Source organism: Parasteatoda tepidariorum, chromosome 8 (assembly GCF_982258835.1).
Source record: "Parasteatoda tepidariorum strain Cologne lab strain chromosome 8, Ptep-v5.0, whole genome shotgun sequence".
Taxonomy (NCBI): Eukaryota; Metazoa; Arthropoda; class Arachnida; order Araneae; family Theridiidae; genus Parasteatoda; species Parasteatoda tepidariorum.
The window spans coordinates 51707203-51722246 of NC_141762.1; the positions used below are offsets into that span (position 1 = coordinate 51707203).

Genomic DNA, 15044 nt, shown 5'->3' on the forward strand with positions numbered 1-15044 from the left:
TTTTAAAAATAACAGCATAGTAGCAATAAACACAAACACAGTAAATCTGGTCTCCTTTCTATTTTGTGCAAATTTTGTCAACATATACTTTCCCTTAGAATTTTGTTTTTTTTTAACTATGGAGGAATTTAAATGTTGAAACATTAAACATAAGATTTGTTATATATATCTAGTTTGAATGAAGAAAATTCATTATAGCAATGCATCTGAATTTGTTTCATATTCCTAGTATTAGTCTGGGGGAAATAAAAGCATTAAGTATTTTAAGTTTTAAAATTGAAAACAGTGTGTTCCGCAGTTTCGAGTGCTAAAATTTCATTCAGGGTATGCTAGTGCTATAATTTCATGGTAATAGTTTAGTTATGTTTTGATTACATGACATATTAATAGTGCTTGTCATTCTACAGGCTTGAAAATTTTTATATTCGTAGTTTTCCTTTTTATTGTTTTATTTTTTGTTTTTCATTTTATTTCTTTGACTATTGGAAATTAACCGAACCGAAAAATTTTTCTTATTACACTTTTCGAAATTTAAAACAACTAATCAAATAGACTTAAGAATCCATGTGTGGTGCTGATAAATTAGTTTTCAGTGTAGCTTACTTATTAAGTTTTGTTGTTTGAAAGTTACTTTCAGTAATCAGTTTTGCTATCAAAGTATTTTATATTAATATTTTGAGTTTTTTATGTAAAACAATCTTACTTTATGAAAGCTTATTTTCCGAGACAATTTTTAAAATTTGCAAATGCTATATTTTCAGAGCAAACTACTATTGATATATTAATCCTTATGTTAAAAACTTAAATGGCCTGATGTAAATTACTAGTATATATTTGTGAAGGAAGCATATTTAATCCTGTGAGGAGACTTTTAATCAATATAGTTAATAAGGTCTAGATAAGACCATATTTTTCTTTTAAAAAAGAAACACATTCTTTTTGTAGTCTTATTTTGCATCCTTTCCTCTTGTTTTCTTATTTGCAATCTCATACCTGATTCTTGTTTATGTATTTTCTCCCTTACGAAAATGGAACATTTTCTAGGTTGTATTTGAGAAAGGTTTATTTCAAAACTATAGTCTTAAATGACTGAGTATTAAATGATGAAAAGCAAAAAAGTGCCAAAAAAATGTTCTTATGAAAAATTATAATGGGAGTTTGTTTGAAATAGCAACCTTAGCATCAGAGTTGCAAGAAGTGAAGTACAAAATTCATTTAAGTGCCAATGATAAAATACAGCAACTGATAACCATTGCACAATTTGCTCTTGTTTGTCTGGCTCATGTATAACATTATTAATAATTTTGAAAATAAAAATAAAAAATGCTTAGAAATATTACTGATATTGGTTATTTCAACATTAAGCAAAGTAATGCCAGGTTCCTATATTTTGAAGTATTTACTATGAGGCCAATAAGGAACGAAATAAAAAAATTCTGAAAGTACCAAAAATGTTTTTTTTTTTTTCCATTAAACTATTTCCTGTTTTTGTTTGCTTGATTTAGTTTTTGACTTCTAGCTTATTCTACTTAGACCTTATTTTAATTACTATCCCTTAATACATTGTATATCCATTAAGAAACCTTTTCAATCTTATGTGCCTCTTTTAAAAAAGTGAGAATCATTTCAACTTATCTTTCGAAAAAGAAAAAAAGATTGTAGCCTGCTGTAAAATAAATTTAAATTGTTCTCTCGTTATTTTAATTACTTTTCAGCAATGTAAGTAATGTATTCATCTGATGATAACATGAATTATAAAAAAGTCATTGTTTATTAAGATGAATAGGAACTTTTATGGTGCCAACAATTTTCGAACAGTTGAAGTATTTAAAAAAAAAATTATGTTTAGGAATATATTACAATTTTTTCTTTTTGAGCTAGCTAGATAAAATAAAACAATTGCTTTAAAAAAAATATATCCTCTTAGATTTTCTTCCCAGTATTCCCTTTCTGTTGAATTATATCTGTTTACTTTTTCATATTCTGCCGCATTTCTTGGATTGATACTTTCCTTTTCTCTACTCTTGAACCATTACAAAGAAATCATTCACTTTCTTTATTGTTTACAAAGCATTATGACCAAATACAATAGCAATCTCCAGTTTCTGACTAAAAACTGTTACACGTGCATTATATCATCCCAGAAAAGTTCTAGGTTATTACTAATGTAGATTAGACAATTGATGAAAAAGCAATAGAAATACTGAAGGAAATAGTGAACCCATCAGGTTTTATGGTGTGGGAATTATCTTTCTTTGAATTACGATGAATTAGTACAATTCCACTGTAACAGAGGTGATGAAAAATTGCATTGCTTAATTAAAAATACTTAAAAAAATTTATTCAAGCCTGACATTTAGTATGTGACCAGTGGTCATAAGTAGGGTACTACTAGTGTCCTACTTAAACTACTGTGGTCACTACTTAAAAAAAAATGTAATTTGTGGCGATTCCTGGCTACTATTTTAACTCGTTAGTTCAGTTAAGAAACTGGACTCTTAACGTCAACTATTTTTTTTTTTTTTGAATGATGGGAGCAAATCATTGCAGATGTAATAAAAATGCCCCTGTGACTGTGCATTAACAGGAATTACGAATTTAGAATCACATACAACTAATATTTAAACTAGCCATTACAAATAATAGATTATTTATCTCTCAGGTCAAACTTTCACATGTGAAGGTAGGCTCGTGAACATTGTTGTTTCAAAGGAATGGAACATTTTTTTGATGTACTTAATTTCTTAGGCAAAATAAGAAAAGCATTAAACAATTAACAAAATTGCAAGTATTTGATAATTTCTAACATTTCTTAAATAAAATTTCGCTTTCGAGAAAGTTAAAAAAAATCGAAGGTTAAATTAGCAAATTTGAAAAATAAAGCTTAGGGCTGGCAAACTAGCTAATGAAAACATGAATAAATATTTCTTAATAATTCCTCAAGTTTATTATTATCCAATTTCTAACTCAAAATAATTTTGAACATAGGTATAAATTAAGTTCTCCAGCAAAGTTAGTCTCCTTAAAGTAGTGGAAGTAGTTTGTAATTGCTAAAATCTTAAAGTAATTATAGTCACCACATTTAAAAAAAAGTAGTTGTATTTATCTTTCAATCAATTACTTATAAAATACTGTTTAAAAAAAAGTAATTTCTTTTATTAGAAATAAAGATATTACTTCCATGAAATTTAACTGCTGTCAAATTTAAAATAAAAAAAGACAACTGTTACCTATAAAAGAACATTAAATTTAAGTCTTTTTAATAAATATTACAACAAATAGTGTTAACTTTATTTTTTATTTAATTTATTTTTTAATAAAATCAATGTTTTGAGATGATCACCAATTATCCCCTAGATATTTTTATAAAAGTCGATCATACAATTTGTAAAATTGGCTTGGAATTAAATGCGCAATTTCCTTGAAAGCTTAGAAATAGTGTTATACATTTTTTTCTTCAACAATCTGTCATACTTTGAATGTGTAATAACACCAGAGTGTCACATTTATTTATAAGTGCGGTGCTGATTGAACATAATTGTTAGTTTTTATTTTTTGTATCTTATAACTATAAAATATGAGATTTTGTACACTTCTACTCGAGTACTCAGGCTTTAAATTTTAAGTTATGCAGTATCCTAAAAATACTTTGAAGGTACTTTTGGTAAGAAATAATTTTAAAATGTATGTATAGTTTTTTAATGCATGTGTAATGAATTGCTAAAAATTGCGATTATTTCTCTTAAATTTAGAATCTGAAATGAAATTTTTTTTTTCTAATGTACTCATTTTTGTCTGAGAGTACCAGACTTCACAATTTTTAGTCAATTTTACCTGCTTAACATTTTCTACCTTTTTTTCGATTACACATGAATTGAATTTGGGCATAACAGTATTTATCTCATCTAACTATTTGTAATGGTCATTTTTGATAATTTTTATGCATCACTCTTACATCAACACATCAAAGAAAATGTTTCATTCCTGAAATGAAACATTTAGCTTTGAATATTAAGCATTGATTTCCGTATTTACCCAATTTAAAAGTTACACATTGCGATTCACATTCACTTAATTAAAAAGTCATGCATTGCGATTGGTATTCACGCAATTTAAAAGTTCAATATAGCGATTTGTATTAAGGCATTTTTAAAATCAAATTCATATTCACGAGAGTTAAAAATCAGATAATTCGTATTCATGCGTTTTTGAAAACCAATATCGTGATTTTAAAATGTAATATCGCGATTCATAATCTTCTAAATTTTAAAATCCAATTTCGCGATTTAAATCCACGCTATTTTGAAATTCAATATTGTGATTTTTGTGAGAACTAAGATTTTTTTTTAAATTGCTATAAAGGTGCAATATTCTTCATTAGTTATAAATCTTATTTCAAAAAATGACACTTTAGAATTCTGAATTTGATAGTACAATAAGAACTTCAGTTTAATTTTACTCTAACCTCTACATTATTTTTGTTTATAATACAAATCCTGTCTAAACAGTAATTCTCTGAACTCGCTTCAAAATTAAAATAATTTGCTTTAATAATAAGTATGTGTTAAAACTGAAATTATTCACACAAATTGTTTTTGCTCGAGAAAAATATGGAGCAGCTTACCGGGAAATAGTTTTTTACTTGGGAAGAAAATACAGCTACAATATAGGTCAACTCTTGAGTATTTTACCGGACATCAATTTTATTTGAGTAGATTTTGTATTAAAAATTAGCTTAAGAGCATGTTATACTAAAAGAGAAACCCTTCTCAGTAAATTCTTACACCTTCATAAACTATTTAAAAACTTAAGAAAAAGTGAGTTTAGACATTCCTAGAGTAAGCCATGAGGTTTCAAACTGTTTAAAAAAAATCAAAATATACAAATGCAAGCAAATTTTAAGAAGTTTAAATTGTGAGAAAGTTCTAACAATTTGTTTACATTTTGATATTTTTAAAACCTTTTATCAATATTTGAAACTTCAATGCTTACTCTTAGTACGTTCGAATCCATTTGTCTCTAAACTTTTAAATTTTAATACACAGATGGAAGTATAACAGAATTTGCAATGAAAATCTTCTCTCACTGTATAGTGTTTTCTGAAAATTTGAATCGAAAGAATCAATGATTTCATCAAAATGGAATAAAATTAAATCAAATTTTAAAAAAATTTCATTTTAAGTATTGAAGATTCAGATTTTTCCATAGATATTGCACTTTTAAGCTTGTTAAATATAATTTTATATACTGCTTACAATCAGTATTCTTATATTTCAATGTTGTAAAAATCTACATCTGTTTAGAAGAAAACCATATTCAAGTGATCAACTTCTAAAATTCTAACAAAGTTTAGTAAAAATGAATTATTAAGAACGTGTGCAATAAAATGTAGGATACTATATTTTACAGTTTTAAACTATCAAAAATAATTTATTACTCGTAATTTGCTATTATCACTTTTAAACGAAAATCGTATGTAATCAGCTACGAAAGTTTATCTTTTGAAAAATGGCTTTTCTGTGGATTTGTTTTCAAACGATTGGTCTGAATTTCAGTCACCATATTTTTTGCACTCTATTATTACTTTTATAAACGAGGTTTTAAATTTTATATGTTGTTGTTTAGAATAGTTGAGTTGAAGCTATTTCAACTTTTTTATATCAAGCAGTGTTTTGGTATTCAGTTTATTTTCATTATCCACTGGTGTTCACATTTTCTATGGCCCAGTGATTCAGCACCTTATCTTTTGATTTTAGACTATTTTAGCATACTTAGAAAGCCATGAAGAGCGAAATAACTTCCAGAAGAAAGGAGTCATCGAGTTAGAATGTAAGTTTTGATTCATCGCTTTAAATTTTTCAAGTTACTAAACTGCTTGATATATTTTGCTTTCCCCATTGTTTCCAATTTATTTTTTAACTACAAAATTTCTGTGTATTAAATTAACTTCCAAAGGGAACTAAATTGTGTTCCAAGTACACATTAAAATTATTGTTAAAATTAAAATTGCTGATGTGTTGCTGCTTCTAACAATATTGTGATCAATAAAATTTTAAGAAAGTTAAATGTAATGCTTTTTGTTCAATTAAACTTCAATAAATCTAATATAAGTAAATTCGAAATTTTTTAATTGTTATTAAATTATTGTATTCTTAGTTTGTACTAACAATACTTGAAAGTAAAAATGTGGTTTCTTTCAAACATTTTTAAAATTACTTTTTGTCAATTTTATTAACGCTTAACAGCTTTAAAAAATTTTGCCTGGAAAATTCCTATGAATAGCTGACTGAAATTAAAAAGAAAAAAACTATTCTTAAAAATGAATATTTAGCAAAAGCCGTAAATCCTTGAAAAGTTTATTGTAACTGGCTTGCAAAAATGTCAGAATGCACTTAATATTTTTCAATAATTTTAGTTACATTTAGCAGTGCGAATTTAAATTTCGTTAATAATTATAAAACAAAGCGATTTCGAGAAATTATAATACGTTAAGCCAAGTATTGTCAGTCAGTTACATAGGGAATTTTGCCACTATGAAAATGAATTTGGCTAGTTAATAGCTTCTGTGTTTTGTGTCTTAAATGTTTAATGTGTAGATTCATGCATGTGATAAAGATAATTGTTTTTTAGGTACCGGGAGAACTTGATGACAAATTCAAGTTTAAAGAATTAAAGGAAGATCTAGGAATAGAAGGATGTGAGGGTGAAAAAAAGTTCTTCCTGTTTGATGCAGCAACAAAAGTTTATTAAATGTCATCTTATGTCAATCTGTTTAGGAACATTCATAGAGGAATGTCAAAATTCTAGTCCTGAAATTATTCTTACTGCACTGAATGTTTGTAATTACTAAAATGGTCTGCTTGAGTGTATCTATTGTAAATGGAATAATTGTGCATTCTAATGGAAGGCTTACTTTTTTGTAATGTAAAGTTCTTGTCAAAATATTAGTAAGGTTTATAAAGAATTGTATATTATGAGATTATTTTTGAGTAAATTATTTTGACTTTTATAATGTGAACTAGGAAATTCAGAATGTACAGGGTTTATACAAAACAAATTAGTGCCGCTGAAATAACTTTGCTATTTTCAAATTTATTGCCATAAAATAAGGCTTTCTTTACATTTGTATTCTCATTTTATATTGTAAGCTTTTATAGCAAATTATTATTTTTAAAATACAAAAGAAAATCATTTTATTGCAAGTCCTTATAAAACCTCTACTGAAAACAAGCTGCTTTCAAGGAATTTGTTTGACAGATCTTTGGTGTAATGATTGGTTAACTATTATTCCAGCTATGTATTCTAAATGTGCTTAATATTCAATGCAATTATTCTAGAATTTTTATATTTAATCTATACTATTTTTTAGACTATTTGTTTTCTAAATATAGTAATGTTATTGTAAAAAGTGTAATGAGTTTTGTTATTATTGTTCATGCATATTTTTTTTAGTTTAAATATAGGATTTTCAAATTACAGTAAAAGCTTGAGTATCCGAAATGTGTGGGATTTGCAAAAATTCTGGATACTAGAGCACCAAAATCTTAATTTTTAATATTAACTTATTTTCTAGAAAGAAAGAAAATGAACCACCTCAATGAAAACAAAAGAAACATTACAATTGAATCTTATGAAAAAATAAAGATGAAGGAAGAAAACCTATAGTAGTTATTCATTAAAATTAAAAGGAAAAAATTATCAGTAGTTTTTTTTAATATATAATCTAAATGCTTGTTTATAATTGAGTGAAATTAAATGTCTTGTATCAAATATCGATCAATAAATTACTACTGTGTGATTTCGAAATGTTCTTATTAATCTTTAGGAAAAAAATTATAAATTTCTGAAAATTCGATTTTTGTATTTTTCTCGCAGTTTAATTCCAGATAACCGAGCTTTTATTGTAATTAATTTCTTATAAGTTTGTTTTGTATCTCACATAAGTAATTCAAAACTATTTATTTACACTAGTTTTTAAAGGGCTAAGAATTGTTGCTTTTTAGATAAGATTTAGAATAGATTGCACATCCAAGAAACATAAATATTTCAAAGTATGATCAGAAATATCATATTTTCAGAAACTTAAATTTGTTGCTTTGCATTTTATGCCCGTCTATCCTATATCATTTTCTAACTATTTGGAATATTTCTTACATTCCAAATTATTTCTTATGGAATATTTCTTATACTTAAATTTTATTAAAAAAATTGTGGGGAAAAAATAGGCCAAAGTTGTCCTGATTTACAGTATGCATGAAATTACTGCGTGATATAAAGCTCTTCCAAAATTGTTTGCTGTAATTATGCCCGCATTTTATTGGTATACTTAAAATTTAGTTATGATTACTAGGATAAAATAAATTTATGAAGCTGTGGGATAAGGTTTCGAAATTCTGATATAGTAATTCCAATATAACATTGGAAAAATGATTATATCGTGAAATGAATTTTTAAGAAAAATATTTATGCAAGTACCATTACGGAGAAGTACTCTGATGTTTCATATTTTAGGTATCTTGTGTGGTAACTTTTATTTTATTGTACTTTTTTCTGTGTTTTATTTTATTTAAAAATTTTATATTGAATTATATATTTAGGGGCCAAAGAAACTGACAGTTATTTAGTGGCTACCAAAAATTGTGACGTTGTTTTCAATTGAATCATTAGATACATATTGAACATTATAAAAAGATGTGCATTTTTAAAGAATTTAGTGATGTAACTAGTAGTTTAGTAATACTGAAGGAGGTCAATGTTTAAGTATATCAGAGCTTACATTTGAATGAAAACTAGTTGTTCATTTTCTGAAAAAATTTATTGGTATTAAAATCGGAAAATTTACTCACTAAGTTTCTATTTTCTACTTACTCTAACTTAATTTTTCACTCAAAAACTTCTGTGATGGAAATATTTTGATCCAATTTTCTCCCATAGATACATATTTACATGGGCTGTTTTATGGGTAACTAACATTTCACAAAATTAGATCTGTGAGAATTTTTAATGCGTTTTTAGCTAAATAAAAATATGTCGTTAAAATTTAAACTATTTCTCGTCTTTCTTTTTTCTTTCAAAAAATTTATTGCCACCGTTTAACCATTATTTTAAATGCTTGTGTCAGTTACCCATGAAATATTTTCCACTTATTGGTTCAATCTATATTTTGAAATTTATATAGTTGAGTACTCTATATGATGTGTTTGTACTTACTCTTGTGTGTGAATTGTATGTGTGTATTTAAATTATCCCTATCTTATTCTTAAATATTGATGTGCAATATAATGTAAGCAGTTTTCAATATTCTTTTCATGACACATAACCCAAAAATGACAAGTTATTTGAGAATCGGAGAGAAACAAAATTAGAAGGAAAATTAAAGGTTTGCTTTGTTCTGCTAAAAGAAAGTTTTTCTCACAAATTTAGTTAGTTTTTGATACAAATGTTGTCAACAGGTTGCGCTAGTTACTAAACATTGTTTTCTAAATAATTACTATTTGCAGCAACGTCTTCTGAAGACAAAATTAAGACTCCTTCAAATATTTCTGAATATTTGCTGGAGATAAAATTATCTGATATATGCTTCAGAAAACATTTGTTTTTAAATTGTGCATTCTGCAGCGCCGTTTGTTGGTAAATTTGTAACTAATTTTAACACTTAAAAATAGTTTTCTGAGAACAAAATGCAGCAAATCAACATTTATATCTCCTTTGATTTTTGAATCTAGATCATTTTTGAGATTCTTGATAATTATAACTTATTGAAAGTTAAATGATTATGAGTTCTTTTTTTCCCCTTATTTATTTTTGCCCTGTTAACCCATCAAACAACATTTAATAAAAATGATTTCCTATGCATTTTTTAAATTCAATAAATCTTTACAAGTTAATTTTTGGAAAACACTACAAAGCCACTTTTTTCTTTTATGTTTAAAAATTGTGTGAATAATTGATATCTATTTAGGATTTTAAATAAACCCAGTACTCTTATTTGTAAATTTAAAGATATGCATGATGTGAAACAAAACCTTTTCCAAAACTGCTGCTTAGTCAGAGTTTTAAAAGTTAGTGCTTTTAATTTAGTACTATTAACTAAGTTTTAAATTCTGAAGTATGCTTATTGTAAAGTAGGTTAAAAGTTGTCTTCATTAGTTACTATAAGGAGCCCTATTTAAATTCTTAGTCTTTGGTAAAAAAAAATGATCAATGTTTAGATTATTTTTCTCTAATTATCAAAATCAGGAATTTTGATCAAAGTTTGCAGAAAAAAGAATGTATTTATTCTCAAATTAGCTTAAACTGTTTTTGAATTTTTAATGCTTTAATCCAGTTGTTGCATTTTCAGAAATTAAGGATTATATCCATTTTTTGATAGTTTCTTCTGGTTCTTTATCACTGATGAATTTGTCAGAACTTGGTGCAATTTTCCATACTACTCTTACTAAAAATAATAATTTTAGATTGTCACTATTGAAAGAGGATTGAATTAATCTTAAATGCTGAAAGAAATGTTATTGTGAGGCAAAAATCTGTTTCTCGGTTGGAAAAATTACATTTTATTGATAGTTAAAAGTGCAAAATTCGACTTATCACATAATATTTTGAAGGGTGCTGCTGGCACCAATTTTTTTAAGTTTTAAAATGCTTATAACTAAGTTTATAGCATGTATTTTACTGCTGAAAGATTGATTGATTGATTTATTACAAGAACATAAAAATTTTCCAGGAAAATAGACATTTAATCAGGCATTGATGCCAGTTTATAAGTTTTCTGCTAACAAACTTTGAAACAAAGTAAAGACAAAGTATTAGTAAATCTAAGATTTAGATTTAAAAATGAAAGATTTTGGCTTCTAATGGGTTAACAGGGCTTATTCTAAGTTGAAAAGTTATTTACAGTGATGGACTGGATGAAATAATAAGTTTTTTTTAGATATTTGTTACTTATCCCCCATAATATAGTCAATATTTAACAAGGATTACCAGGTAAATAGACCAGTTCATAACTGACCATTAATTTTTTTTTTTTTTTTTTTTTGAAGAATATTCAATTTTGTTAACTCAAAAATTTTATCTTTCATTCGTATGAGATGTTACAAGTTTTGAAATTTTATTGTGCAGCTCTTATATGTTCTATTATGTTTAGTTTCGTATACACATATATATTTTTTAGATTTTATGATATTTTATTTGAGTCAATAAAGTTTATTTTTGTTGTTCACTCTGTATCTTGTTTTGTTGTTACCATCATTTAGCTTTTTAAGACTTCTTCATAAATTGCAATTTTCTGTAAAATTATTTGAAAATTTTTTAAGTATTTTTAATTTTATCACCGTTGTTGTGCCAAATTTTTTCGAGTTTGACTACCAATGTTCAATTCTGTAAGCTTGTAATTTTGAACCCGACCCAGAAGACAAGGGAACTCCTGGGTCAAGTATTGGGATAAATTTACCTTGTGCAGGACTTTTTTTTATGAACTAGCTTGAATTTTCTTTACATCAAGAGGAAAACGTCCCACGGTTAGCCTGATGACAAGGGAACTCTAACCCAAGATCGCTCTATCAGTGAGGATATTTTATGTCTGCACAGCAGTCTGTGCAAACCAGGTGCGGAATTCGTATTGACTAGTCATCTCTTGGATTCGAACCAGGGTTTCTCATTGGGAGACAAGCAATCTATCCCCTGATCCACCACGGCTCTTTATTAAGTCATTGAATAAATCAGATTGAAGAATATTTAAAAGAAACTAAATTATTCTTAAGGGTAACATTGGACTAATTTTTCGCCTTGTGTTTAATTGCAAACCTTCGTTTATTTTTTTGAACCCTCGCATGTTAATTTTTTTGTTTGTTATATTTTCCATAAATTAGTCTGATTTTTTTCCCCAGATAAAGATAAGAGGATTTAGTGTCTTGCTATATACTCCCCTTTTTTGTTACCTGAACGAAACAAATTACAAACTGCTTTCTTTTGTTCAATGCTTATGAATATTTGAACAATCATTATGCATACCTATTTCTGTTGTTATGACATAAGTTATTCTACATTATGTTTTCAGAATTAAAAGCAATTTTTTTTGTGTGTTCATAGTATTAAATATGTAAGTTTAAGTAAAACGTTAAGTCTAGACTCTTATTTTTTTAAATTTTAAGCTTTTTTTAACACGTTGAATACCATGGGGGTCACCGGTGACCGACGAAGCCAAAATTATTAGAAATACATAATTCAAGTAAATTTTTAATGCTTTTAATTTTATTTTATATTATCGCTACTAAAATGGTTTGAAGAAATTAATGCAATAAATACTGAGAAAATCATTTTGGCCAGATGGGCCAGCCATGTAAAATTAGCGTGGCATTCAACGTGTTAAATAAACTTGTTTTTATGTATTTCATGACTTGTAATAAAAGTAAAGTATTCTAATTTGAATATCTTTTCGAAGGTAATTATTTTAATAATACAATTACAAACCTGGGACTTACATATTTCGGTTGAAAATTAGTTCCATGACCTTGGGCGATCCAAATAATCTTATTTTATTTTTTATGTCTGACATTAGTTTGTACAAATATTTGAACTAACCTGTCCAATGACTTGAACCCATTCTGGTCCATTTTGCCACTCCACACATTTGAGAGTTATTACAGACTGGTTGTGAGGACAAATTTTGGCCTAAAATTTTCCCTTTAGCTGCGTATTCTCCAGAAGAACATTATTGATCTGGAATGCCTTGCAATATACTATGCAGAAAAGGTCTCCATCTTGGAATTTTGTGGTCTCCAACCCTACAGGATCCATGGTGTGAATTGCCTCCAGTATACTTACAATCATTAGTAAACCCATGCAACGTCATATTGATGCACTGCGGGTTGTTAGGGCAGGTGCATCAGTTTTTATTATTTTTTGGGGGTCCTCGGTGTAAATAATAGACTTGCAGCTTCACAAAGAAAACTAAAAATTCTATATTTTTCTAATTTTTGAGATCATTAATTGTTTGCTTCCTTCAAAACATTGTTAATCCCTCATTTGTCTCCTCCAGTGTTTGTTAAAAAAAAATTTTTTGTGTGTGTGTATAAAAGTTTACGTTTGACGCGATATGAATCTTTTATTTTTAAAATTTATTTATTCAATGAGTTTTGTATAGTAAAAAGTTTTATTCTTTGTTGAATCTAAAAAGTTTAGAGGCGCACTGTTTTTATTTAAAAAATAAAAATTATCTCTTGCATTTTCAATATAATAATTGTATTACTTTTTAATAAAAAAAGTTTTTAAATTATAAAAATTATATTAAATTATAAAATTTATACTATTTTTCTTTTGTTTTAAGTGTGTATAGTTTTGCAATAATGCGACAAAAAATGCGAAAACATTTAACCTGTTAAGCAGGTAATAAACTTTAGTTCAACTAATTTCATAATGGATACTTATTCTTCAATCGTTATAACTCTTAATTTTTTCAGTTATAAAATTTTTACTGGAGTTCTGAATCGGGACGACAGTACAAGTTACAATCGTTTTCTGACCGCTATAAACTCCATATTATTGTTGAATGGAATGTCTATTCGAATTTCGACCAGTTCCCGATTAGCTAGGTCGCTCAAATTCCAACCGAGGCTCGTGATGTCAATACAAATTAGAATTGTTTCATAATTGATACAAGCAAAATTTACCGTAAGGCGAATTTTTCCAATTAAAAATTTAAAGAAATGTGGTCATTATTCATATTTATTACTTTAGTTTAGTTTTGTTAATGTAAACATACTTACGAATGTTGTTATGTGTTGCCATGTATTTTATTGTAATTTTATATTTATTTCAGAACTGTGACATAGAACGGTCCGATGAAGATGCTTTGAAAACTGTACCTGAACACTCATGATGGTCTTAATGATGATTAGCTATCTTCCTAAATCGAGTTTTATCATTCCTAAATTGAATAATTGGCAACAGGCATAGAAAACTTACTTGCCATTTTTAGAAACAAGTTATAAATCATAGTATTTTATTTATTTGTAAATAATTACTGTTAGGTATAAAGTGCAATAATTTATTGCTGTTGTTGAATAACTTAATGCATTTTTAACTGCCATATATATTTTAATAGTGTTATTTGCAATTACGTGATTTTAACCTATTTTATATGATTTTTCAAAGTATTTTGTTGCCATATATCTTTATAATGCTATGTATGTTTTAGAAATGTAAACTGTATATGTGCTCAAATTTTTTGTACAATTTTTAATTTCTCTATGTGACTTGAAAAATGACTAATAAAATTCACTTTTTTCTATTTATGTTTGTTTTTAATATTATAAAGAGACATTTTAGTTCCGTTTATTTTTCAATTTACTAAGGCCAATAATGTGTAACTAGTAAGTCCAACTTTTTATATCAGATTTTTTTTAAAGGATAATTTAGCTATTAAATTTTAAATTAATAGTACTATTTTGTGCCGTTCTCAACTTAAATCCAGCCGTATACCCGATCCCTTTGATACATACTAGCAAACTACGACATTTATTTTTAATGCAAAAATGTTACAAAATAGAATTAATAGATTTAAGGCAAGTTTAACATTAAAGAGTCGCTGTTTACGATATTTTTGATAAATCTGTTAAAATAGTCCTCTAATCTACTGTGTGCAAATGTAAGATAATTATTTATCAAAGACTAGATGATTTACATGATGTATTATTGTTATAAAAATCGGACTTGGATATTGAGAAACATTTTTTATTTTAATTATTTCTTAAAAAATGCTCGTCGAATCTAAAGTTACTAATTGTACTTTTCATTTCAATTGAAAGATTCGCTGCAAAATGGTGGCTTCGTTTTTACAGTTTTCCGCCTAAATAGTTAATAAATTTTGTTACTATTTTCTAAATTATATATTTTTTTCTTGAATTGGACTTGTTTTACTTTGCTTTTAGTTTATATTCCTACTAGTGCCCCTTATTTTTTAACTTCTAAAAATTTAAATGTCCTATATCTAATTTTGTCCGTCCCGCAGTGGACTGATCGTTAAGACACGGTTCGTTCCCAGCAGG

The 15044-nt window shown here is 26.9% G+C and overlaps 1 protein-coding gene across 10 annotated transcripts in view; it reads left to right on the forward strand.

The window, feature by feature from the left end:
* Nucleotides 1–14287, forward strand: part of LOC107450223 (6-phosphofructo-2-kinase/fructose-2,6-bisphosphatase) — a 50243-nt gene extending 35956 nt beyond the window's left edge. For 4 of the 10 annotated variants that reach the window (XM_043049892.3, XM_071181398.2, XM_043049890.3 and 1 more), the window contains exon 14: nt 13817–14287. In XM_043049892.3, coding sequence (XP_042905826.1) covers nt 13817–13876 — 60 coding nt within the window. In that variant the 3' untranslated portion in view covers nt 13877–14287. Of the gene's footprint in view, nt 1–5756; nt 5830–6630; nt 8593–13816 lie in introns of those variants that run through there. The other 6 variants (XM_071181397.2, XM_043049887.3, XM_043049886.3 and 3 more) reach the window with 4 other exon arrangements.
* Nucleotides 14288–15044: the final 757 nt, after the last annotated feature.